The following is a 24,002-nucleotide window of genomic DNA, read 5'->3' as shown; positions in this document are numbered from 1 at the left end:
CTGGAGCAGGCATCTGGGGTGGGCTGGGTCAAGCGCTGAGTCAGTTGTGGGAAACCGGCCTGAGCCCTGGGCGGTTTCCGTCAGGTTCCTCTGCCTTTTTCAGGGAGTAAACACACATGCCGGAGAAGGCAGTGGCACCCCACTCCAGTACTCTTGCCTGGAAAACCCCATGGACGGAGGAGCCTGGTAGGCTGCAGTCCATGGGGTCGCTAGGAGTCGGACACGACTGGGCAACTTCACTTTCACTTTTCACTTTCATACATTGGAGAAGGAAATGGCAACCCACTCCAGTGTTCTTGCCTGGAGAATCCCAGGGACGGGGCATCCTGGTGGGCTGCCATCTATGGGGTCGCACAGAGTCGGACATGACTGAAGCGACTTAGCAGCAGCAGCTGCAGCAAACACACATGCGCATACTCTTCTTGAGTGAAGCCTCAATTTCTTACAGTCCTCCTGTGAGTCCCACTGGTTTTCAAACCCCGCTAAGGGGATTCATCTTCCTGATTTTGAACCTTAGAGGTGGGGTGCCCAATATATGGTTCAAATCTCTTACTCCCCAGGGAGGATCTTTGAGTCGCTGACATCCCCCTCCTCTTCTGTGTCCCTTCCTTGGGGCACAGGTTCCAACCTGACTGCTTCTCCTCCCTTCCTCTGCGACTCTGTGTGATCTTTCTTTACAGGCTTGGGTGTAGATGAGTCTTTCCGCCAGTCTCTGGTTTGCTTTCAATGAGAATACTCCACATGTAGATGTTTTTTTGAGGTGTTCGTTGGCAGAGCTGAACCCAGCATCCTTCTGCTCTGCCAGCTTGATCTCCTTCTGGCTCAGATATTTTAAACATTAAACTCGAAATAATCATCCTGAATATATATCAATTATGTTTAGTGTTCAATATGCCAGGTACAGTGTGAAGTATGTTTTATATTAATTAACTAGTTGAATCCTCCCATCAGCCAGTGAGCTTCCCCTGTACTGAACTAGGAAATGAAGGCATAGAGTGGGTAAATAACTTGCCCAGTTATCAGATATATCACATATCTGATCATTGCAAGAGCCAGTCTTTCTCTGAATTACAGAATAGGTCCAGAGTCAGAATGTATTATACTAATAAATTGCCCTTGGGAATGTATTTTTTTCCTAATTGTAAAGGAACAAAATCTAATAGAGAATTATAAGAAACTCATATCTCTGAACGGGACAGTGATTTTCCCAGAAAGTTATTATTTTTAATAAACATAGTAGATTTATGAGTAGAGCTATCAATATGTAAAATATAGTACATTCACACATTAATTGTGAAGTTTTCTCTCATTTTTAGGAAGGTGTTGTAATCCATCCAGAGTGAGTGTTTTGATTTTTTGTTGGCTCTTTGTTTTAAATAATTTCGAGAAGTTTTTTCAGTAAAAATTTTAAGCCTGTTTACTCTGCTTATATGGAATATTTTATAATTTTCAAAACCATTGAAAACTTGCTTGCCTACTTAAAGTCTATTAAGAGCCTACAATCCTTTCTCAGACTTCATTTTGAGATATTTTAAAACCACAGAAAGGTGGAAAAAAGTAGGTAAAATGAAACTTGATTTGCATCTTCTGTTTTAAAACCTCATTCATATATATCTGCCAGAAGGAAGGATATTATTTTAAATAACCATAGTTTCATCATCTGGAGAAGGCAATGGCAACCCACTCCAGTACTCTTGCCTGGGAAGCCCCATGGATGGAGGAGCCTGGTGGGCTGCAGTCCATGGGGTCGCTATGAGTCAGACACAACAGACCGACTTCACTTTCACTTTATACTGTCATGCACTGGAGAAGGAAATGGCAACCCACTCCAGTATTCTTGCCTGGAGAATCCCAGGGACAGGAGCCTGGTGGGCTGCCATCTATGGGGTCACACAGAGTCGGACACAACTGACATGATTTAGCAGCAGTTTCATCATCACATGTAGGAAAATTAGTGTACTATAATATCATTTAATAAGCAGTTCATATTCAGATTTTCCTAATTATTCCTAAGATGTCTTAAGTAATTTTTTAAATTTACTTACCTATTTCATATAGCATCCAGTCCAAATTAGCATTTACATTGGTCATTATTTCATTATAGTCTTATTTAATCTCAGTTCATCTAGAACCTCTTTTTGTTTCTTTGTTTTTCATGATTTTAACTTTTCAAAGAATCTGCCTGAGCCAGTTATCCTGTAGAATGTCCACCATTTTGATTTTGTCTTGATTAAATCCAGGCGATACCTTTTTTGACAAGAAGACTGTGAGTGACATGCCTTCTTACATCATGTCAGGTGGCATGTAATGTCAGGTTGTCCTACTATTGCATTGCTATATTTAGGCTTGGATCTTTTTCTGAATATTTTAATATATCCTGTTAGTCTATGTATCTATTCATGTGTCATCCCCACATTGTTTTAATTACAGAGGCTTTTTATAATATATTTTGATAGTATTTTTTTTTCAATCATTGCTCTTCCCACCCCCCCAGATTTTTCTAGCTATTCTTGCATGTTCTTCTATATTTTTATTTTATTTATTCATTTTGGCCTCACAGCTCTGCATGCAGGATCTTAGTTCCTGACCAGGGATCAAACCTGTGTCCCCTGCAGTGGAAGTGCAGAGCCCTAACCACTGGACCATCAGGAATTCCCTATTCTGTATGAATTTTAGAGTCAACTTGTCTAGTGCTAGGGTAAAAACTTTTTTACTGAAATCACCTTAAATTCATGTGCTGTTACATTGTCCTAGAATAAGGGATGTCTTTCCATTTGTTTAAGACTACATTTATGTATTTTAGAACTGCTTTAATATTTTCTTCATACTGTTTTCTCTGGAGGAGGAAATGGCAACCCATTCCAGTATTCTTGCCTGGAGAATCCCCATGGACGGAGAAGCCTGGTGGGCTACAGTCCATGGGGTCGCAAAGAGTCGGACATGACTGAGCGACTTCACTTTCACTTTTTTGGTATTTATTCTGGTGTTTTCTCTGTTATGATAATCTTGTAAATGGGATATTCTTTTTCATTGTATCTTCTAATTGATTGTTTGAATATATAAAGAATGTTGATTTTATATATTAAATTTGATATCGTGCTGACTTTCTACTTTATTAGTTCTGTTACTGGCTCTGTTTTAGCATTGGTTCTTTTGGACTTTTGGGGTATGAATTGTATCATCTGAGTAACAGTTTTACTTCTTTTCCACTTCTTGAGAAGGGCCTGCAGTTTTCATACGGACATCTTTATATTAAATTTGGCAAGAAAGATCTTTGCCTTTTTAAACTGGTGTATTTTACTGGAATATAATAAATTGTATTTCATTTTCTCCTAGCCATAGATAATCAAAGCATAATTCTCCCTCTGCCCTATGTAGAGATTAATGGCAATTTCCTAATTCAGTTAGGATGATAGTTCTAGCAAAAAAAAAAAACAACTCTTTAGAAGGCTTCGCAGAAGGGAGGGTAGAGGTTCTCCTGTCCTCAGGGTGGTGTCTGGTGCTTGATGGGTTGTCCATGATCATTTGGTGATGATACATAAGATTGCTGGAAATATGTTCTGACTTTAGAATTTGACATTTATTCCTGCCTGCTTTGTTTTTGCAACAAATCCAGTCATATCTTTCCTTCCTTTCCTTTGATCATGGTCCTGACTTGAAGGTTGATAGAGTTTAAGGAAACTAAAGAATATATAATTCTGCTATTGGAATCAGTCAAGTATGAGTGGTATGAAATGTCATGTCCTGATTTTCCACAAAGTAAAATACCTAAAAGCATCTCTCAAGAAGCATAAAATTTCTTTATTATCTTTCTAGGGTATATCAATGTCTGGAAAATCAGGAAAAATTTTAAGCGATCCTTTTCAGTTTTATAGTAGGTTTAGAAACATCACCAAAGGAAGTAGTTAATTAACCTTTTTAAAAGGTTAATTTTTAGAACATTAATTCAAACATTCTGATGACTAATGTACACAGTTAATACTGCATTGTAGAATTTTAAGCCAGTGGCATAGCTTAATTCATTCAGTTAACGTTTGAGTTAACTCTTGAGGACCTTCTGTGTTTCAAGCGGTTGGACCAGGCCCAATGGATAGAAAAATGAATTAAATCAGATCCTGACCACGGGGTCTAGACAAACACACAAATGGATCTGGAGGGTGTGTGACTTAAATACCTGGGTTTCAGCAGTTGTACTGCTGCTCCGTGTTTTTGTACCCCATCTTCAGATTTGCTTTCTGAAAGCAGCTGTTTCTCCGCTTTAAAATGGGGTTATCTTTGTTGTTTATTAGTTACCTTTGTTAAAATTCTTAATAGTTGTCAAGTTTCATTTTGTTTTTTTTTTTTTTAATTTAAGGGATTCTCTAATTTTCCCATTGTTATCAGTGTCACTACTAGTTGACTTCCCTGGTGGCTCAGATGGTAAAGAATTTGCCTGCAAGGCAGGAGACCTTGATTCAACCCCTGGGTTGAGAAGATCCTCTGGACAAGGAAATGGCTACCCACTCTAGTATTTGGCTGCCCACTCCAGTATTCTTGCCTGAAGAATTCCACGGACAGAGGAGCCTGGAAGGCTACAGTGCATGGGGTCGCAAAGAGTTGCTCAGATGACTAAGCGACTTTTACTTTCACCGGTTGTGTAGGGTTATTTGCTGCTTCCCTGGTAGCTCAGCTAGTGAAGAATCCCCCTGCAATGCAGGAGACCCTGGTTCAATTCCTGGGTCAGAAGATCCCTTGGAGCAGAGAAAGGCTATCCATTCCAGTAATCTGGCCTGGAGAATATCATGGACTGTGTAGTCCATGGGGTTGCAAAGAGTTGGACATGACTGAGCGACTTTCAGTTCAGTTCAGTCACTCAGTGGTGTCCAACTCTTTGTGACCCTGTGGACTGCAGCACGCAGGCCTCTCTGTCTATCACCAACTCCCAGAGTTTACTCAAACTCATGTCCATTGAGTCGGTGATGCCATGCAACCATCTCATCCTCTGTCATCCCCTTCTCCTCCCACCTTCAGTCTTTCCCAGCATCAGGGTCTTTTCAAATGAGTCAATTCTTTGCATCAGGTGGCCAAAGAATTAGATTAGTGTTTCAGTTTCAACATCAGTCCTTCCAGTGAATATTCAGTACTGATTTCCTTTAGGATGGACTGGTTGGATCTCCTTGCAGTCCAAGGGACTCTCAAGAGTCTTCTCCAACACCACAGTTCAAAAGCATCAATTCTTCGGTGCTCAGCTTTCTTTATAGTCAAACTCTCACATCCATACATGACTACTGGAAACACCATAGCCTTGACTAGCGGACCTTTCTTGGCAAAGTAATGTCTCTGCTTTTTGATATGCTGTCTAGGTTGGTCATAACTTTTCTTCCAAGGAGCAAATGTCTTTTAATTTCATGGCTGCAGTCACCATCTGCAGTGATTTTAGAACCCCCCAAAAAATAAAGTCAGCTACTGTTTCCACTGTTTCCCCATCTATTTGCCATGAAGTGATGGGACCAGATGCCATGATCTAAGTTACTGAAACTCCTTACCAGAGTTAGTTTTCTCTGCAGGCACATGACTGTGGACCCAACTGTACTGCTGGATGTCTGAGCTGTAGCATAACAGTGAAAGGGAACCTGTGCCACTGTTGCTGCTGTACTGAAGCACAGGAGTAAGCTTCTCCTCTCAAGTCTCATCAGTGGTAGATTCAGCCATCTCCCAGTAATTGGCCCTGGAAGCAGATTCCTCCAGGTGGATGGAGCCCTTGGTATATTTGGCCCCCTTTGAGGACCATTGTGGTCCATAGGATCTGCCAGACCCTAGGTGCACTACCAACATTAAACTGACAAAATAGCTAGTTACCAGAGAAAAAGGGGGCAGCAGAGGATGAGATGGTTCAGTGGCATCACCAACTCAATGGACATGAATTTGAGCAATCTCCAGAAGATAATGAAGGATAGGGAAGCCTGGGGTGCTGCAGTCCGTGGGATCACAGAGTCAGGCACAACTTAATGACAGAACAACAACAGAGGATTTATAGCTTCTGCTGGCTGAAAGACCTCAGTGAACTCTGGAGATCCCATTTTCTGCCCACATCTTGAGAAGAGGCCTGTTTTCTGTGCACAGGTCTTTGCTCAGCACCAAAAAGGATGCAGTCCTTCCATCCCACCCCCCTGCCTGATCCATGGGCTCTGAGATCCCAGAAAATAAACTTCATCCTCTGAGATATGTCCAGGTTGTACCGTTCCTTGTGCCTGAGTCTCTGTAGGCCTCTGGAAAGGAATTAAACATGATTTCAGATTTTAAAAGCGTTAAACAAAGTGAAAAAGAAGATGCTAGAAGATTAAGTGGAATGATTTTCAAAAAATAAAAATTAAGAAGGTAAAAATAAAATGAGGTGAAGAATTAAATAAAGTTTCCCAGAGCAGAGGAATGATAAGATTCTGCAGATTAAAGGGCTTATCAAGTCCCCAAAAAGATTAATTATAACAAAGACATGCTTAGACACACCCTAGTGAAAGTAGTCTTTCTTCAGGCCTTCAGCTGGCTTGATGAAGCCCAGTCACATTGTGGAGAGCAATGTACTTTATCCAAGGTCTGCTAATTTAAATGTTGATTCCATCCAAGAAATACTTTCACAGAAACATCTGGAATGTATGACCAGATGAAAGTGAAATGAAATATAAATATAGACATTTTAGGTAAAATTTACTTAAAATAGCAAACTATTTGGGATTGTTTTTCCTTAAGCTTATTCCTTTCTGTATATTCTCTGTTGAAAGCTTGAACAAACATGTATGATTTATTTCCAAATGATATAATTTTTGTAGGCAATCTAAATTGAAAACTAAGCTTATGTCTATACATAATCCATTTTAAAATTCTAGTTTTCAACACATTCTTATCCTGAAGTTGAAACTGTAAAATATGCACTTTTTTCTTTGTACTTTTATAAGCTAAGGATGTAGATTTTAGGGGGTTTTAGTTTTTTTATTTTTTACATCACTTTGAAACTACTTTCTAATTGGATAAGAAGTTTAAAATCAGTAATCAGCCAAGGCCAGTTTTATGGCAGTCAGATTATAGTAGTGAAAACACATATGTAAGATGTTGCTAATTGCTGAACCCTGTGGTATGACCACTCTCATTTAAAAGCCAGAGTGTCGTGCCAGACTGTTCTTAGTGGTTGCAGCTAGAGGGGATTGTGAGAATGTGGGGGCTGGAGAGATGAGGATTTCACCATTAGTTCTGTATACTTCAGTGTCATTAAAGTCTGCAGTAAGAGTCAACATTATTTGAATATTTTCAAATATGTTTTACTTGGGTTTTTAAATTGTTTTTTCAAGGCCAGTGTTATCTATAAATAAAAATGTCTTTCCATCAAAATTACTTTAAAGACACAGTTATTAGTACATTTAAGACACAGCTGTTAATTTGCTATCTAGTATTTCTTCAAAGAAGGACACCTGTTTTACTAGACTCTTAAGGTCAGAAATCATAATTTATCCTTTATAATCTTATCTTTTTTATTTTTATATGGTTTTTTAAAAATTGGAACATAATTGGTTTACAATGTCATGTTAGTTTCTGCTGTACAACATCTTGAATCAGCCATATGTGTACATATATCCCCTTGCTCCCACCCTCCCATTCTGCCCCTCTAGGTCATCACAGAGCACTGAGCTGAGCTCCCTGTTAGGATTTATCTTTTATCACTGAGTTCCAAATAGCCACTTAAAACTGTAATAAATATTAGTTGAGTGAATAAAGAGAGTATAGTAGTTTATACTTCACTGGCTAACAGTAGATATTAAGAATATTTTTTAAGTGAAACAAATTATTTTTTAAATCATGTTTAAATCACTTTGTTCATTTTGAAGATATTCTTGCAGAAGTGACCAAAAGCGATTTCTTTGTGTTCATCTCACTTATTTATTGTCCTTTAAGAAAAATGAGTTAAAGGCCTACAGATGAGAGTATCTAGTGTTTTGTTTCAGCTAGGAATTGTGCTATTTGCTATTGACAGTACTTTGCAATTCTCACTTCTCACCTGCTCTGCATGACAGCTTTTAGCATTATTTAAACAAACTATTAAACTCCTCACATGTTGGTTTGCTGACTGACAGAGATTGAAAAGTAAATGAGAGCCACACCTGTGTTCATTTCAAACTTGACCTTGACTTTGAACCAGTATCTTTACAGATGAGATGCAGTGTGTTACATCCTTAGAAGATGTTTATTACAAAGGAAGGTAGTAGAGGACAGTGGGAACAAAAAGATAAATCTGTGCATGGTAAAATGATTTTGCTCGAGGTTAGCAGTCTATATTGTCATTTTAAAGGAGAGAATGAAGGGAACTTTTTTCTTCAAGTACCTCTGTGGTGATTGAATAAATAGCTGACTATCATAGTAGGAAGTCAGATGATCAAAGGGAAATTTGAATAGATTTATTTATTCTTTTTGAGAAAATAAGAAAGTGATTCTTTTCATAGACTTTTCATATTTCTCTATGAAAACTTGATGACCTCAAGACAGAAGCAAAACTTTGATCTAAGAAATGCAGCAGAGGAAGATAATGGTATAATTTTTGAGCTGAGATCAGAGTAAGGACACATCTTGTGCTCTTGCTGTGTGACAGCTGAATGGGGAAGTTGGCTTTGCTCACTTTAAGTCAGGTCTCTTAGTTAACTAAACTCTCCAGCTGTTTCTGACCAGAGAATTCATGATGCCACTTTAAAGGATTCTGCCATCCAAATGAGGTTTTTTCCTTGTAAGCTGTAGGAGTTATGTCTTGCTGACACAAATGTTTTTAAAATAAAATGTTTAGGTATAATAAGCAAATATTCACAGTCTTTTCATTTCACAGGGATTATGAGCATAGAAAGAAAGCCTTGTAACCACCATGTAGATACAGCACCAACGGTAAGGCAGTCTGTTTCTACATTGCTAAAACTGTTAAGAAGGCACAAAATGATACTGGTTGTAGTGACACAAAATGTCATTGTAGAAAACTCTTATAACCTACCTTTTGCCAAGAGTTATATCTCTTTAAAAATTAACCTTAATGAAGAAACACTACCAATTTTTGCTAAGATACAGGAAAGTAAGATGCTCTATCCATTTTATAAGTATTTATTTCTATTAGTGTTATGAATAGAATGGTTTTTAATTTAAGAAGCTTTATACTTTTGGTAAAGTACTTAACATCTTTATGCAAATTGATTTACAACCTTGTGAAAATGAGCGTTATTTTGTGCACTAGCATCATGATTTTTAGAGTGAATGTTTTGTAATAATGAAAGTAGGCCATTATGCTTCATTTCTCCTATAGATTACTATGCTTTATTACTATAGAAGTGAAATCTAATCTTTTACCCCTCTTCTATTATGACCAGACAACTAGACGTTTAATAATTATGGTGTCTATTTACTATATTAAAAATAATTATAGAAGATAGTATTGAAGGAAGACAATTAAATTTCCCTTTTAATCTCTGTACATAGGATTTGTATGTATGAAATATACTTCAGTTGCTGGTTCCCTACTTCAAAGATTCATATAAAATAGGCTAGAGTATATCTCTTACTAAACATATTATTGTTTCTTATCCTTTCTATATAATAAATCTTTCAAGTACTCCATACAATTCAGCATTTCCTATTGTGAGGAAAGCTTTAGTAAAATACCATTTTTAAGAAAATAAGAAAGTATTAAGCTGTATTTGAATTTTATTGATAATCAATATTTTTCTCACAGACAAATTGATTCCATTTTCTGTTTGTAATAAATCCATATAATTGATTCAGCATGTTTGGTAACTTAATGTGCGGGGCTTCAGAAAAGACTGGTGTTTGAGGAATTAATCATCAGCATAATCATGAAAAGTACATGAGCATAGTGTACTTATCCTTTAGTGAGTATGCTAAAAGAGTAGCCATTATATTATGTAAATTTTATTCATTAATATTAAAAATAGAAGGCTATAGCAGCAAAGTACTCAAAACCCCCTTCTCCAGTAGGAGCAAGGAAATGGGTTGAGAAGGGCTCACAGTAGGCAAAAAAAGATGGTGGCAGCAAGAACTAGAGTCACCAAATCATTGTATCAAATAATGCTACTTTTGCCCTTTGCATTTAAAATATTGGGAATAAGAAAATGGTGTTTTAGCCATATTTCTAGATACATCATCAGTCTGGGATGAGAGGTGCTGACACCACAGCTGATTCTACCAAACTGAAGACCATTTAATAAAACTAGACCCAGAGTATACTGGTCTGTATGGGATAAACAATGAGGAATGAACATTGTGAAAGCAGCCAGTACCTACTGTGAATGCTGGCATATTTAGGACATGGTCTGTTGTTTGAACTTAAAGATTAAAATGGGTCATGGACTTAAAAAAAAAAGGAAGGCTAGCAATTATAGAAAATTACTATTTTAAGCTATTTGAATAATCTACGCATTTGGTTATATACTTTTGAAATTTATTTTATTCCTGTAGGCTGTTCTGCAGCACCTTGCTTACATTTCTGGGTGTTTTGTACATTTTGGAACTCAGAAAAGTGCAACCTGGAAGGTGTTTTTGTCTCACCCTGTAGGCTGATGGCAGATTCCCATGTTAATTAAATGATAATAGAACCAAATATTCATGAAATCCTGAGAAATAATGATAGTACCATTTGCAGTAACGCCCTAATCTCAAAATGACACCAGTGAATTAGGAACAAAATCGAATGCATAATGGTTTAGATATTGTTGGTCTTTGGTTATGTTCACCCAGTTGGATTATTAAATGGTGGCTCCTAATATATTAATAATATATATATTCTGTGTAGTCAATAAGTTTGAAAATACTTCGTTTATACACTCTCCAAACACTCATTAATTCTCCAGGTTCGATTTGAGCCAGTCTTCCTTTCTGACATCTCTTTCTGAGCTCTTCTCCTTCTGTCTCTCTTTGGCAAATTAAGCTTTCTCCTCTTGCCCTCAGTTCCGCAGCTTGCTGCCTTACCAAAGTTATCCTTGGCCCTTTCCCCATAACTGCTAAACAGAATCACAACTCTGTTCATTACCCAGTCTCTTCTGGGCCCAAGGGTAGGTAAAGTCTAATTTTCATAGAAATATAATTTTACCTAATTTCCATCCTTTGTATCAGTGTGCCATTATTTTCCCTAAAGAGTTTAAGAGAAGAAAATATTTAGAGATAAAAGAAATAAGAAAAAGTCTGTCTAAAAATTTAATAAAACGTGATACATATAAGTTAAAACTTTTTAGCCAGTACTGGCTGAAAAGGAGAGATACTCCTTGTGCCTGGGGGAAAAAGTAAAGGGGGAGTGGGCTAGGATTTCAGAATGGCTGAGGCTCTGAATGACCCTTGGTCTCATATCTAGCCACCCGTTTCTAGCCAACCTCTCTACGTTTTCTCTTCATCCAAGTACTACCATGAAATGGCTGGGATCTAAGAGGGTGCTAGATGCTAGGTATGACTATTCAGCAGGGGAAGGAAACAAGACTTTCTCAGGCCTCCATGAAGGAGAAAAATGTTTCTTAATGTTTCAAGTTGGAATGAACCTTTCTGTAAATATATGGTTACAGAGAATCTATAACCAGGTTGATCCCGTAGCCTTATAGTGGGATGCACTATAAGTGGGATGCACCTATATTAAGTGAATATAGATTAGCCTAAGAATAAAACCCCTTTTGTCCCTTGGTTCTATATTCTTTCTCAATTTACTCGTTTCCTTTTTTCCACTTATTACATGAATTTTAATTTACTTAGATTTTTTTTTTCTTTTTGACACGCATAATACCATATCTGTGTTTGCAGGTGTCTTTGATACAAAGTAAAACAGAATGTCCCCTAATGGCATGACCTTGTCCACCAAGAAGAATCAAACCTCTCTTCTTCACTGACTATAATCACTACATTTTTTTTTTTTTGCATTCACAGTTCTGCACTTTTTTCATATCCAGGAGTATATTTTCAAGTTATTTTTTTTTCAAGAAATATAAATTGGAAGTTATATTACCTCAATCTGCATATTTTAAAATATCTCTCATTTGTCTTTGCACAAGACAGCTTGCCAGGGGTTTTAGTCCTTTTCCCTTCAAAACACTTGGAAACTGATCATCTTAAGATGCCTTCTGTCATTTAGTAGCTTAGGAGAGACAGTAAATAATAGTTATCCCTTTGTATAGGTAGTCTGTTTTGCCTGTTCACATACTACAGATTTTCTTGTATTTTCTTTATACTGAATATCTTAGCTCAGATTTGATGCATAAACATGTGGCTTTCTTTTCACTGATTTGTGGCCTGAATGGTATTCACTCAGGTATGTTACTATTATAGGAAAAGCAAATAAGACATGATACAATCATAATATTAAGATTGTTGTTGTTGTTTAGTCGCCAAGTCATGTCCAACTCTTTTGCAACCCCGTGGACTGGAGCCCTGCCAGACTCCTCTGTCCATGGGCTTTCCTAGGCAAGAATACTGGAATGGGTTACCATTCCCTTCTCCACATCTTCCCGATCCCAGCTCAAACCCGAGCCTCCTGCATTGGCAGGCAGATTCTTTACTACCTAGCCACCTGGGAAACCCTAATATTAGTTTATGTGGAAATAATTAGATCATGCCACTTTAAGAGCTAGTTGCTGCACCTGCTTGTAGCCTATAGCAAGTTAAGGATAATATCAAACTCAGATTAATCAGAGGTCATTGTCCGAACCCTGAAAGGCAGGTGTAAAAGTTAGTTAATAGTTAAATCAGCATAGGCTTGAGTCCCATAGTTACTTTAAATAAAGGACTTATTTGCAAACCAAAGAGAAATAGCAACTAGCTTAAGGAAGTCTTCCACCCACATGTTTGGTCTTTTCTTATTGTAAGTTATTACACAAGAAACATGGTTAAAACCTACCTGCCCCTTAATGTACAGTCATATGCACAGCAATTCCCATAGCTTTTCCTATTTTCTGGTGGAATTAAAACATGGTAAACCATGTTGAACATATAAAGAATTTGTAGTGATTTGAGGAAAACTGTTTTTGAATCTCTTCCAGTGAAAACAGGTAAGATAAAATTCAAATAACATCAGTATGGCCTATTGTAGTCAATCATTTTTGTAAAGTTTCTACTGAGAAGTGAAAGTGTTAGTCCAGTCATTCAGTGGTGTCCAACTCTTTGCAACCCCATGGACTGTAGCCCGCCAGGCTTCTCTGTCCATGAGGTTCTCCAGGCAAGAATACTGGAGGATCTTCTCCAGGTGACCTTCCCTACCTAGGGATCAAGCCCAGGTCTCATGCATTGCAGGCAGATTCTTTACTGTCTGAGCCACCAGGGAAGCCCAAAACTTCTGTTTATACATTCCAAACATGTAATGCTAATACTATTTCTTTTTTTAAATTTTATTCCGTGATCTCACAACCTCCATTAATGAGAACCACTTTTCTTTTAACAGAGGGATTTTTTTGTCCGTTTACAAAATTACAGCTTATGTTTTCGTAGAAGTCTGCACATCTACCATGAGTTGAAACAAACTCCAGGCTGTCTCATAAGAATTATACCAGTTATAGAACACTTTTGCCATCTATGTGTTGCATAAATTATTAAGAATTAAAATATCGTAGCTTGACTGGAAATTTAAATGTTGATTCGTTTTTCTTCATTGTTGTAAGACCAATGTAACAAGCTATTGGTTTATTCTGCAGTTAAACTCCCTCTAGGTTTTCTAAAGGTTTGATTGATAAACTTTTGTTACATGATTTTTCATCAGTGGTTAACTTTACTGTGTTTTAGAGTATTTTCCTATTCTGAAAATATATCTGAGATATTTGCAGTGTTGCTTGCCCTTAACAGTACACTTGTTGATAAATATACATGCAAATTAAACTTTTTTCTGAGCCTCTTTTGCATTATATGATTATGGTTTATATGATATTAACTCTACAACATTTTGAGTTGTTTTCGTTGTTAGATTATTATCATTGTTTATCTCACTCTGGGTTCACAAGATTGCTACATATTGCATTATCACATATTAGCTTAATATACTTTATACATATGTTTACATAAAATATGCCTTTCACATTTTAACATACTGTCAGAGGCAGCTTGTTTATAGATAAATATATGAGTTCAAATGAAATGTCTTTGATCCAAAGAAGCACTTTATTTTCTCTAATCTATAGAATTTTCCAGGAATTCATAGTATGTAAACTACGGTGAATGTGCCCCTATAAAACTCATAAAACAGAGCCTATGGCCAATCTCTTCCTGAAGGTAATTGCAGGGTGGAGAGGGAACTGATAAAGTGTAAGCTTTTATAACTTAAGTCATAAAAGAATCTGTTTTCACTTATCAATAAAGTAGCAATTCAGAGCAATTCTATTGAAATTCAAGTGTAAGTCCAAAATAGGTTTCTTTAAAGACCACTTGTGAGTTGTCTATAACATTTTTCTTAAGTATCTGCATGTTTTTTTCCAGACATTGTAAATTATGAAGCTTATGTTGATTTTTCCCATTAGCATACTCTACTGACATCTGTTTTTATCAGATCTTTCCCCAAATCTCTTTTGATTTTGCTAAATTCCTCTACCTGACAAAGTTTTAAAATTCTGAAAGTGTCGTATTCCTGGAGAATTGTCACACAACAGTGGCATAATAGGAATTTATTTTCTAAACTATCAACAAACATTATGTATACAGTACCCATAGAACAGTACAATACCAAGTGCTGAGTAGTTGTGAGAGTTGTATGAGGAAAGTAGCAATATAGGAAAGTATAAACATGTTTTGTGTCTCTGAGTAGCTCTTGGTCTCATTTGAAAGTGAAGTGAGATGAAAGTGTTAGTTGCTCAGTCATGTCCAACTCTGCAGTTCCAAGGACTGTAGCCTACCAGGCTCCTCTGTCCATGGAATTCTCCAGGCAAGAATACTGGAATGGGTATCCATTCCCTTCTCTAGGGGATCTTCCCAACCCAGGGATTGAACTTGAGCCTCCTGCACTGCAGGCAAATTCTTTACTGTCTGAGCAACCAGGAAGGCCTGTAAACAGTTAAACCTCAACACATGAACTGAATATAAGTTCAGAGCAATGAGTACAGATGTTATGTCACCAGGCAGCTTGTACTCAAGTATAGGAATATGGGATGGGATCTGAGTGCCATAGGAATTTCCAGGGCTCAAGTAGTTTGGGAAGGCAATTTAGAGTAGGAAGGTGCTTAACTGAATCATAAAGGAAATATGGGATTTTTAAAAGGAGTAGGATATTCTAGACTGGAGTAACAGTGTGACTGAAGATAGTAAGGAAAGGAAAGTACACAAAGTTTATAGATGGAGACAGTTGGCATGAAGCAGAGCTTTTCAGAACATGAGATAGATTAAGAAAAGGTAATTGGGGCATAATTTATCAAGATCATTGCATATTAGATAAAGAATTGAGACTTTATCAGTATAAGCAACAGTAAGGCATTTGAGGATGAGAATAATATGATCAAGGGGTGATGTTTTTTTAAAAAATTAAAATAAAAGCACACATGAAATTGCAGGTAGTGGAGACCAGAAGAAAGTAGGTGCTCTGTGAAGCTATTATAATCCACTTTCCATGGTGTTAAGAATCTGAATAAGGAAGGAACAGTGGAAATGGAAATAGAAGTATGCTTACGAGAAATATTTGGAAACTAGAGTCAGTATTGGAAACTCAAAAGAAAAAAGGTAACATAGGAGACAGACACAGGTTACTGAGAGAATGATGGCTGTTAACAGATTTTTCTAAAATAGGGATACAGGATGATGTTTAGAGAAGAATAGATTCTGTATTAGACGTGTTAAATTTCACATAACCACAGGCCATGTACAAGTAGAAATGTTCAGTAGAGAACTGAGAATATAGGCTTGGACCTCAGAAAAGAGGATGAATTTGAAGATCTGCATTTGTTCTGCTTGAGAGAGCCGCACTGCACAGCTCTGGGCTCCAGAAGGGAGCTCCAATGGTGAGAGGGCCCAGGCCTCAGTTGTGGGAATCCCACGCATCATCATGGATGGGGACAAGCAGACCCTTCACAACAGGTGTCCAAAGGCCTCGTCCTGGAAGGAGGCAGATATCCAGTCTTTAGAGAAAGCTTGGCCAGAAACCAGACTGTTTCTACTCATCTCCTAAGTTTGTGCTCCACAGAGTTATCTATCCAAGGCATTGGTGGTGTTGTTTAGTTGAGAAATTGTGTCCAACTCTTTGTAACCCCATGGACTGTAGTCTGCCAGGCCCCCCGTCCATGGGATTGTCCAGGCAAGAATATTGGAACGGGTTGCCATTTCCTTCTCCAGGGCTTCTTCCCGACCCAGGGATCCAACCCACGTCTCCCGCATTGGCAGGCAGATTCTTTACCACTGAGCCATCAGAGAAGCCCATATCCAAGCATAAACATCATATGTTAAAGGTCCTGGGGTGCACCCTATCTCCTACCAGTTGAAGGCCAAGCTATGTAGCATGTGATTTGAAGCCTTTTGCTACCTTTTTAGACTTACTTCCAGCTTTTCCCCCATGTTCACGCTGGCTGCTCTGAGCTACTTTTAGTTCTCTAAACATGTCCAGGTCTCTCGCAGTGAGGAGTAATTTTAGAAGAGGGCTTAAGAACACTGAGTCCAGACCAGATGTCCTGGCTTAGAGTCCTGCTTTGGCCACTTTTACTCCATGTGACTTCAGACAAGATTCTTTATCTCTTTATCTGCAAATGAGGGTAATACCTACTTCAAGGATCGTTGTGAGGAATGAATGAGTTGAGATACATTCCACTCAATATGTTTCTGTATAACGGATATTGAATATTATTTCGTCACAGGAGATGGCCAGATAATAAGAACAAGACCATGTCCCAACCCTAAGGTCAAGAATCCAAGGGAGGACCCCAGAGTCCCAGCTAGAGCATGGAAACCAAGAGCCAGGAAATCTGATAAATGTTGCCTCAAAGGCCTGCCTGTGTCTTGATCAACCTCCTTTCTTTTTCTCTTTTCATATGTATGTATTTATTGCGTATTGTGGCTTTTTCTGGGAGTTAATGCAGAAATCCAGTTACACCAGGACAGATCAGATCAGATCAGATCACACCAGGACAACAAACATATAAACTAGGACTGTCTTGGGCAATCCTATATGTGTGAGCACCTTATCCATCCATTCTGTAAGTCATAGCAGCCAGAGTGAACTTTCTAAAATGAGAGTCAGAATGGATTATCCTTCTCCTTTTTAACACTCCTCAATAACTTCCTCTTACATGTACAATTAAACCCCAGATCCTTTCCTGGGGCTTACAGGGCCTTGCATGATTTGGTCTCTGCCTACCTCTTCAGCATCAACTTATGACATTCTCTGCTCTGAGTTTCTGGAACACAGCCAGCCTTTCTCACACTCACCTATCAGCCTTGAACATTTGGCCTCTCTGCCAGGAATATACACACCCTTTGGCATAATGGGCTTTTTCTTTAGATCCCAGTAAATGTCAGGCGTTCAGAGGATCTTCCTTCATCACTCTATCTGAAGTAGATATTCCCCACTTAGTCTTTTTTATTGCACTTTTTTTCCCTTCTTAATGTTTATCTCAATTTGTAATTTTTTGTTCAGTTATTTTCATACTTATCTTTTTGTCTTCCTCAGTCAAATGCATGTAAGTTTCCTGAAAATAGGGGCCATGTCTGCTTTCATCACCGTTTCTTATAGATTGTCAGCATATACAGTTTAAATGAATAAAGACTGAAACTATAGAAATAAGCGCAAAGAGCTAGCCTAGACTTCAGGGATGTCCATATTCAGAAGGTTGGAAAAAGCCCCATGGAAGACAGAGAAGAGAGACATAGAAAGTCAGGAATTGTGTAGCATCTCAGAAGCCAGGGGAGTCTAAATAGAGGGTGTTTTTGTGCTGTCATGGGTAGTCAGAAATGTTTGGGAGATTGGGAGCAGAATGGAAGCATGATGAACTGGAAGCAGTTTAGGAAACCTGTCTTGAGAGGAGGATGGAAAATGCAATAGCAGTTAACATAGCCTTGTGTGTATATTGTTGACTTACACAAAAGAAAGTAATGTTGTGTCAAAGGGCTGCCATGAAAGAAACCCATATAGAACAATGAAGTAAATGTTTCTTTTTCCACATTCTTCAAAAATGAAAAGTTAAGTTTTTGTATTTATGCAACATTATTACTTTCAAAACGTTTCTCAGAGGAAGGGAAAAATCCAGGAACCTCAATGGAGAGAAAGATGCAGACTGTATTTTAGCATTTGACAAAGGAGCAGCGTAAGGGCAGCTGTAGCAAGATTCCTTTGTTGTTTTTGTTCAGTCACTAAGTCATATCCAACCCCATGGACTGCAGCGCACCAGACTTCCCTGTCCTTCAGTATCTTCTGGAGTTTGCTTAAACTCATGTCCACTGAGTTGGGTGATGCCTTACTAAGTACTTAAAACTTTTCTAGTTGGTAAAATGAGGATGTTTGAAGAAGCTGATCTTTTAGGTATACTTTTGGGTCTTTTTTATCTGCTCTTACTATTCCAAGAAAACATATTAAAGAAGAAAAACTAAACAAATTTCTGATAGTCATCACCTGAATAATCACTGATCATTTCTCTCATTCTTTCTGTTCTCAGGACTCAGAATCACCCGTTTACTATATATCTATAATATATAGAGAGAGCTCACTTGTGTCTACTGAATTGACTGACAAATGCCCATCACCACCATTGCTACTAGAAATTTCATGCTGCTTAATTATTGGACATGGGTTAGTTGTCTTTAGTAGATCAAAAACCTAAGTCCTTTCAATACCAACCAAATCTCTCCACTTTCGTAAGCCCAGTGCTTGGTGAAATGATGCCAAGCAGTAGAATATGGTGTTGAGATAACTGTTTAACTCAGCAGGCGTTGGAGAGTATGTGCAGTACAGCAGGGAGAAGAAGGGACACTGGTCCTGCTGCCTGGGGCTCTACTGAAAGAGCACCCAGTAATCTATTTGGCTCTTTTCAGTCTCTATCTTTCCTGTCTTTACAATAAAAACATGTTCAGTTATATAAACTGGTAGAAGTTGAGGAATCAGCTCATCAAAACTATGAATCAAGAATAATTCAAAAGTACATATATCTCCTAAAACAGTACATCCAAAGCATTTAAAAAAAAAAAAACTAAAATGAAAATCTTTCCATTTTAGATTCTAGCTGAAATACTTTCTTAGTTAAGCTAGTGAGATGTCTAGAAGTATGAACACATGGTTCCCTTGAGACCTGACTCCAGAGGAATTATTTTTGGTCATTTTTTTTTCTCCTGAAAAGGGCAAAAAGAGCAAGTGCTGGAAAGGAGTCTGTTCCCTCGGGAACTTAAACTGGGAAGACAGGAGCCAGAAGGCAGGAGCTCTGTAAAATGCCATAAGGGGAGGTGGCGATGTGCCCCACTCAAAACATTTGCTACGCCCTCTAACCTGTTTCTTTGGAGTAGTACTTACAGTCACTGTAAGTGCAGTTTGTGTTTCTGTAATACAAATTAGCCAACGTGCAGTTAGTAAATAGATGAACGATGTCAATAAGATTGCTGAAGACTTTTTCCTGCATGGTTTAAGTTCACAGCCATCAAAGGCAGGCTTTTCTCATAACCAAATGGAAAGACTGAGTAATTTTAGAAAAAAAGCTGAAATGCCTTTTGCTAGTGGCTGATTTAGTAGCTTCAATAGCTGCTAGTACAAATGAAGAAGCTGCAAAAACATTTCCCTTAATTTCAGAAAAATTGTTTTGTTTGAGAGATGAAGAAATCTAAAACCTGATTGGGTTTTTAATTTTGATTAACTGGTCTCTACTGAAGTAAATTTTTTCATGGACCTGACTTAACAGTCGTGCTGGGTGCAGATACCAGCAGAGGTTTAATACTATATTAGTGCTTTGATTAGGATTGTTAGTTTCTATCAGCACTCTAGTTATAAGTTCCATGGATTTTAAGTAGTCTGAAACAACTGCATTTTTCATAAGCCTCATTCTACAGAATGCAAGGCTTTATAGCAGAAAGGCCTATAAAAATTATGGAATTTTGTCTCCCCTAGTAAAATGTAAACACCACTAAAAGAGAGGTTTTCCACGTTCTTGTTCAGCGCTACAATATGAGAACTGTCAACTGCGTCACACGTGGTATCACTAGCTATTATTTATATTACTAGTGTTCATAATGATCCCAAACCTCCAAGATTGTTCATCATAATTATATGTGCGTTGACTACTTACTCTTGCCAGTGTATCTTTATACTTACTTTCTTTTCATCTGTGTAATTCTTCAATAAGTATTATCCCTTATTATTATCCCAATTTCATAAATTAGGAAACTGAGGCACTGAAAAGATAAGTGTCTTCCCTAGGGTCACACAAATAGTGAGCCAGGAAATCCTTTTTCTTTTTAGTTAACATGTTACCGAAGAGCCTCTGGAGTTCTTGTTGTTTGCCAGAGACTCCACTATCTGCTAATAGTGGGCTATTCTGATGAAAGCATTGCAGTGTTTCTAATCTCTACACATCTTTAGCCATTTAGCTTCAACGTATGAGAAGGATGTATCACTGGTTACTAAAAAAAAAAACAAAAAAACAGTCCCCTTGCTTGTGGATACATTCTTTCCTAGAAAACAAAAATTACTTCTACTTTAGAAACTCTGTTTTTGTTAATTACTCAAGTTTTGTGCTTTACTACAAAAGATTAGTATCTTGATTTTGCTTTGCTTCTAGATCGTTACAGAACAAGTCAGTTTCCTCTTCTATAAACATGGCTCTTGAGATGTTTGGGCCTGTCTGTCTCATCTTGACCATCTCTTTTTTAAGATAATTCCATCCATTTAATCCTACTGAATCTATACTGAATCCATCCAGTTTGTTCACGTTCTTTAGAAATAGCATCCAGAACTGAACTTAATATTCTAGTTGTGATATGAAAAAGAGTGATATTTTGGGTTTCTGTCATCTGGATACTGTGTTTGATATTGATTTTAAAAATAATTTCTTGATATTTTAAAAAATTTACTGTCAAACCTGTCTTCCCATTATCTACCTGTTTGTGCCTCAGTATGCCCATCTCTTGAAAGGAGGTAATAATAGCACCCACCTCAGTGGGTGGTGCTGTTCACAGTACTGAGCTCAGTACTGTCTAGCTCACAGTAATCTCTCAGCTGTCCACTATTATTGTTTAGCCCTAAGTGCTGTGGTCCATTTATCCTTGTTGAATTTCAACAGTTTATTTTTTACTCACTATTCTTTTGAATCCTGATTATTTTTTTCAGCCCTGGTCACTCCTCAACTCTGTAACATGAGAAGATTTTGTAATGCCCTTTGTTAACTGTCTTTATTCACAACATTAGAAAAATATTGACCAACCAAACAAAATCAAAAAGGCAAAATTTTCTTTATCTATGGTCAGTTAAGGTTTTTGGAGAAGGCAATGGCACCCCACTCTAGTACTCTTGTCTGGAAAATACCATGGACAGAAGAGGAGCCTGGTGCTCTGCAGTCCATGGGGTCGCTAGGAGTTGGACATGACTGAGCGACTTCACTTTAACTTTTCACTTTCATGCATTGGAGAAGGAAATGGCAACCCACTCCAGTGTTCTTGCCTGGAGAATCCCAGGGACAGGGGAGCCTGGTGGGCTGCCGTCTATGGGGTCGCACAGAGTCGGACACGACTGACACGACTTAGCAGCAGCAGCAGCAGCGGTGGTTAAAGTTTTTATTTATCAACAAAATGTCTTATAAATAAAAGCCATTTTGCTTTGGGGACATTACTGTTTAAAAGCAGGTTCAGTATAACATTGCATTGTCCTTTAGCAAAACATTTACTTGCCTGTCTATTAAAATAAGATTTAGTGATTACTTGAAACTTTCCTTTTAATCAATATAAAATTTGATCCCTGTAAGGAAGCTTTAAATATATTATATAACTGAAACCAAAACTTGAGTCGATCATGCTATAAAATGAAGCAATTACCTAGAAAAAAATTTCAGACTTATTATTTTATGGGATATTGTTTTCTATTTGGGGAAAATTTAATCATAAGTTATCAAACTAGTCCTCTATGTTTTCTGCCTAGATGGATATTTGCTATCTCCCACTGCTCATGTTCCATAGATTCTTTCCTCACCTTGATAAACATACATGAGTTCACCAGGTTTTTTCTTCCTGTGACGCCTTTTATCCTCCCAGTTTCTCAGTGTCCCCAGAGATCAGTCTTCCAAGAATGCAGACACCTTTTGTTGTAACCACATTATTGGGTCACCCGTTAGTTTAATACATAAAGATTAAGTAGATAAGTCCCTAGAGGGATTGAAACTTCTTGTTCTGTGTTTTTAATTAAACTTTATAAAGTTTTCTCGTCACCATATCTTGGCCTGGTAATATGACGACATGAGCAGACTTCTCTTAAGTGCACTTTTTGGATTCAAAGCTTATTTTGACAAACCAGGAAATAAATTTCCTTTTCAGAAATGGACTTGGAGTTCATAGATCTATATTTTGTTTGGAAAATACAGTTATATTTAAAGTACTACATAAGTATTTGACTGCAAAACACCATTCCTCTTTGATAAAGAACTTTAGGAGTTGAGTAATAACAACCGTACCTAACATTTGTTGGGCACTCACCATGTACCACTCACTATGGAAAATGTTTTATGTAGGTTGCTTCATGAATGGATTAATTCTGTAAGATAAAAGCATTATCATCATCATCATCATCATTTGCCAGTAGAGAAACTGAAACACAAAAGGTCTTTAAGAGTCTTCTGGAAACATTTTAATTGAATGTGTTAATGCACTGTGATATATGAGCCAAAAATATTAACTCCCTAAGAGCAGAATCATTTTATACTACTAAACCATCACACTCAAATGTCAGTCAATGGCACAAAGCAGATTCTGTGGAAACTGGGAGCAGCTCAGGTAATATTAGCAGCAGTTAAAACCTATAAAAATAATTGTTAGGTTTTAAAACCCTGCTCTGTAGTGTGTATTATCTCATCCTGTCTTGTATCATCACTGTAGCTTGTAATGGCATTAGACAGGGGTGGTAATGAAGAGAGTAGACGGCTGAGCAGTACTGATAGAACTGACCAGAATGACAGCTAAGAAGAGTCATGAGGACCTTGAGGATAGGAAAGAGCCAAGTCCTCCCTCTTCATCATCTACCATGGATGTTACCTAAGAAAGCCAATTGCAAACTTTGTTTCTTGGAAAACATCCCATCTACCCATCAAGAAGTTTTAATCAGATATGATTTGAGGTTAGTGGATAGGGCCTTAGATTTCCTCAGAATAGTGGCACTTCAGTTCTCATAGCTGTGGGGTGGGCTAAAGACACATAAGTAACAAAAGTAATCTGGATGTGAGAAGGGGATCTTGGGGTTTGGTGGGAAGAAAGGGGCCCAGAAGCTGTGGTTTTTCTAGTGCACTGGCAGAGTCACCTGTGACCTTGAGAAAGGAAATTACAAACACCTGCTATGCTTCAAACTATGCTACCCACATGCCACAGACAGCTGTTTGAAGAACTGGACTAAAAAGAACAGGAATGAAAAGGTAATCGCCCAAGAATGAGGTGATTGGACTTTTCCCTTCTTCCTTGAGACCTACTTTTAAAACTCATTGCACACACTCAAGTGTCAGCTGGTACTTAAGCATGAATGACTCCTTAGTTGATGTTTCTAATCTTAATTATTCTTTTCTTTCTCCATTCTACTAGAAAAATTTTTATAATAAATATATAGGCTGTTAACCATTTGGTAACCAAAGAACCTGAAAATGAGTACAGCTCAATAAAATTACCACCTTCCTTGGGACTTATTTAGGTCATCCTGAATGGTCTAGTGGTTTTCCCTACTTGCTTCAATTTAAGTCTGGATGAAGCACAAGGTGGAGTCAAGATTGCCAGGCAAAATATCAGTAACCTCAGATATGCAGGTGACACCACACTTATGGCAGAAAACGAAGAACAACTAAAGAGCCTCTTGATGAAAGTCAAAGAGGAGAGTAAAAAAG

The 24,002-nt window shown here is 37.7% G+C and overlaps 1 protein-coding gene across 50 annotated transcripts in view; it reads left to right on the top strand.

Moving 5' to 3' along the window:
• AHI1 (Abelson helper integration site 1) overlaps window positions 1–24,002 on the top strand; it is a 219,446-nt gene that overhangs the window by 135,207 nt on the left and 60,237 nt on the right. For 37 of the 50 annotated variants that reach the window (XR_015133236.1, XR_015133239.1, XR_015133237.1 and 34 more), the window contains one exon: window positions 8,843–8,898. The exons of the other annotated variants lie outside the window; for them this stretch is intronic. Coding sequence is in view for 15 of the 37 variants with exons in the window: in XM_086317985.1 (XP_086174111.1) it covers window positions 8,843–8,898 (56 nt within the window). In the remaining 22 variants the exon portion in view is untranslated. The remainder of the gene's footprint in view (window positions 1–8,842; window positions 8,899–24,002) is intronic. 50 annotated transcript variants of the gene reach the window in all.

The sequence above is a fragment of the Bos grunniens genome, chromosome 9 (assembly GCF_055505025.1).
Source record: "Bos grunniens cultivar Pamir isolate PY7600 chromosome 9, Bosgru_T2T1.0, whole genome shotgun sequence".
Taxonomy (NCBI): domain Eukaryota; kingdom Metazoa; phylum Chordata; class Mammalia; order Artiodactyla; family Bovidae; genus Bos; species Bos grunniens.
The sequence above is the reverse complement of the archived record's forward strand: the minus strand, read 5'-3'. Positions and strand labels throughout refer to the sequence as shown.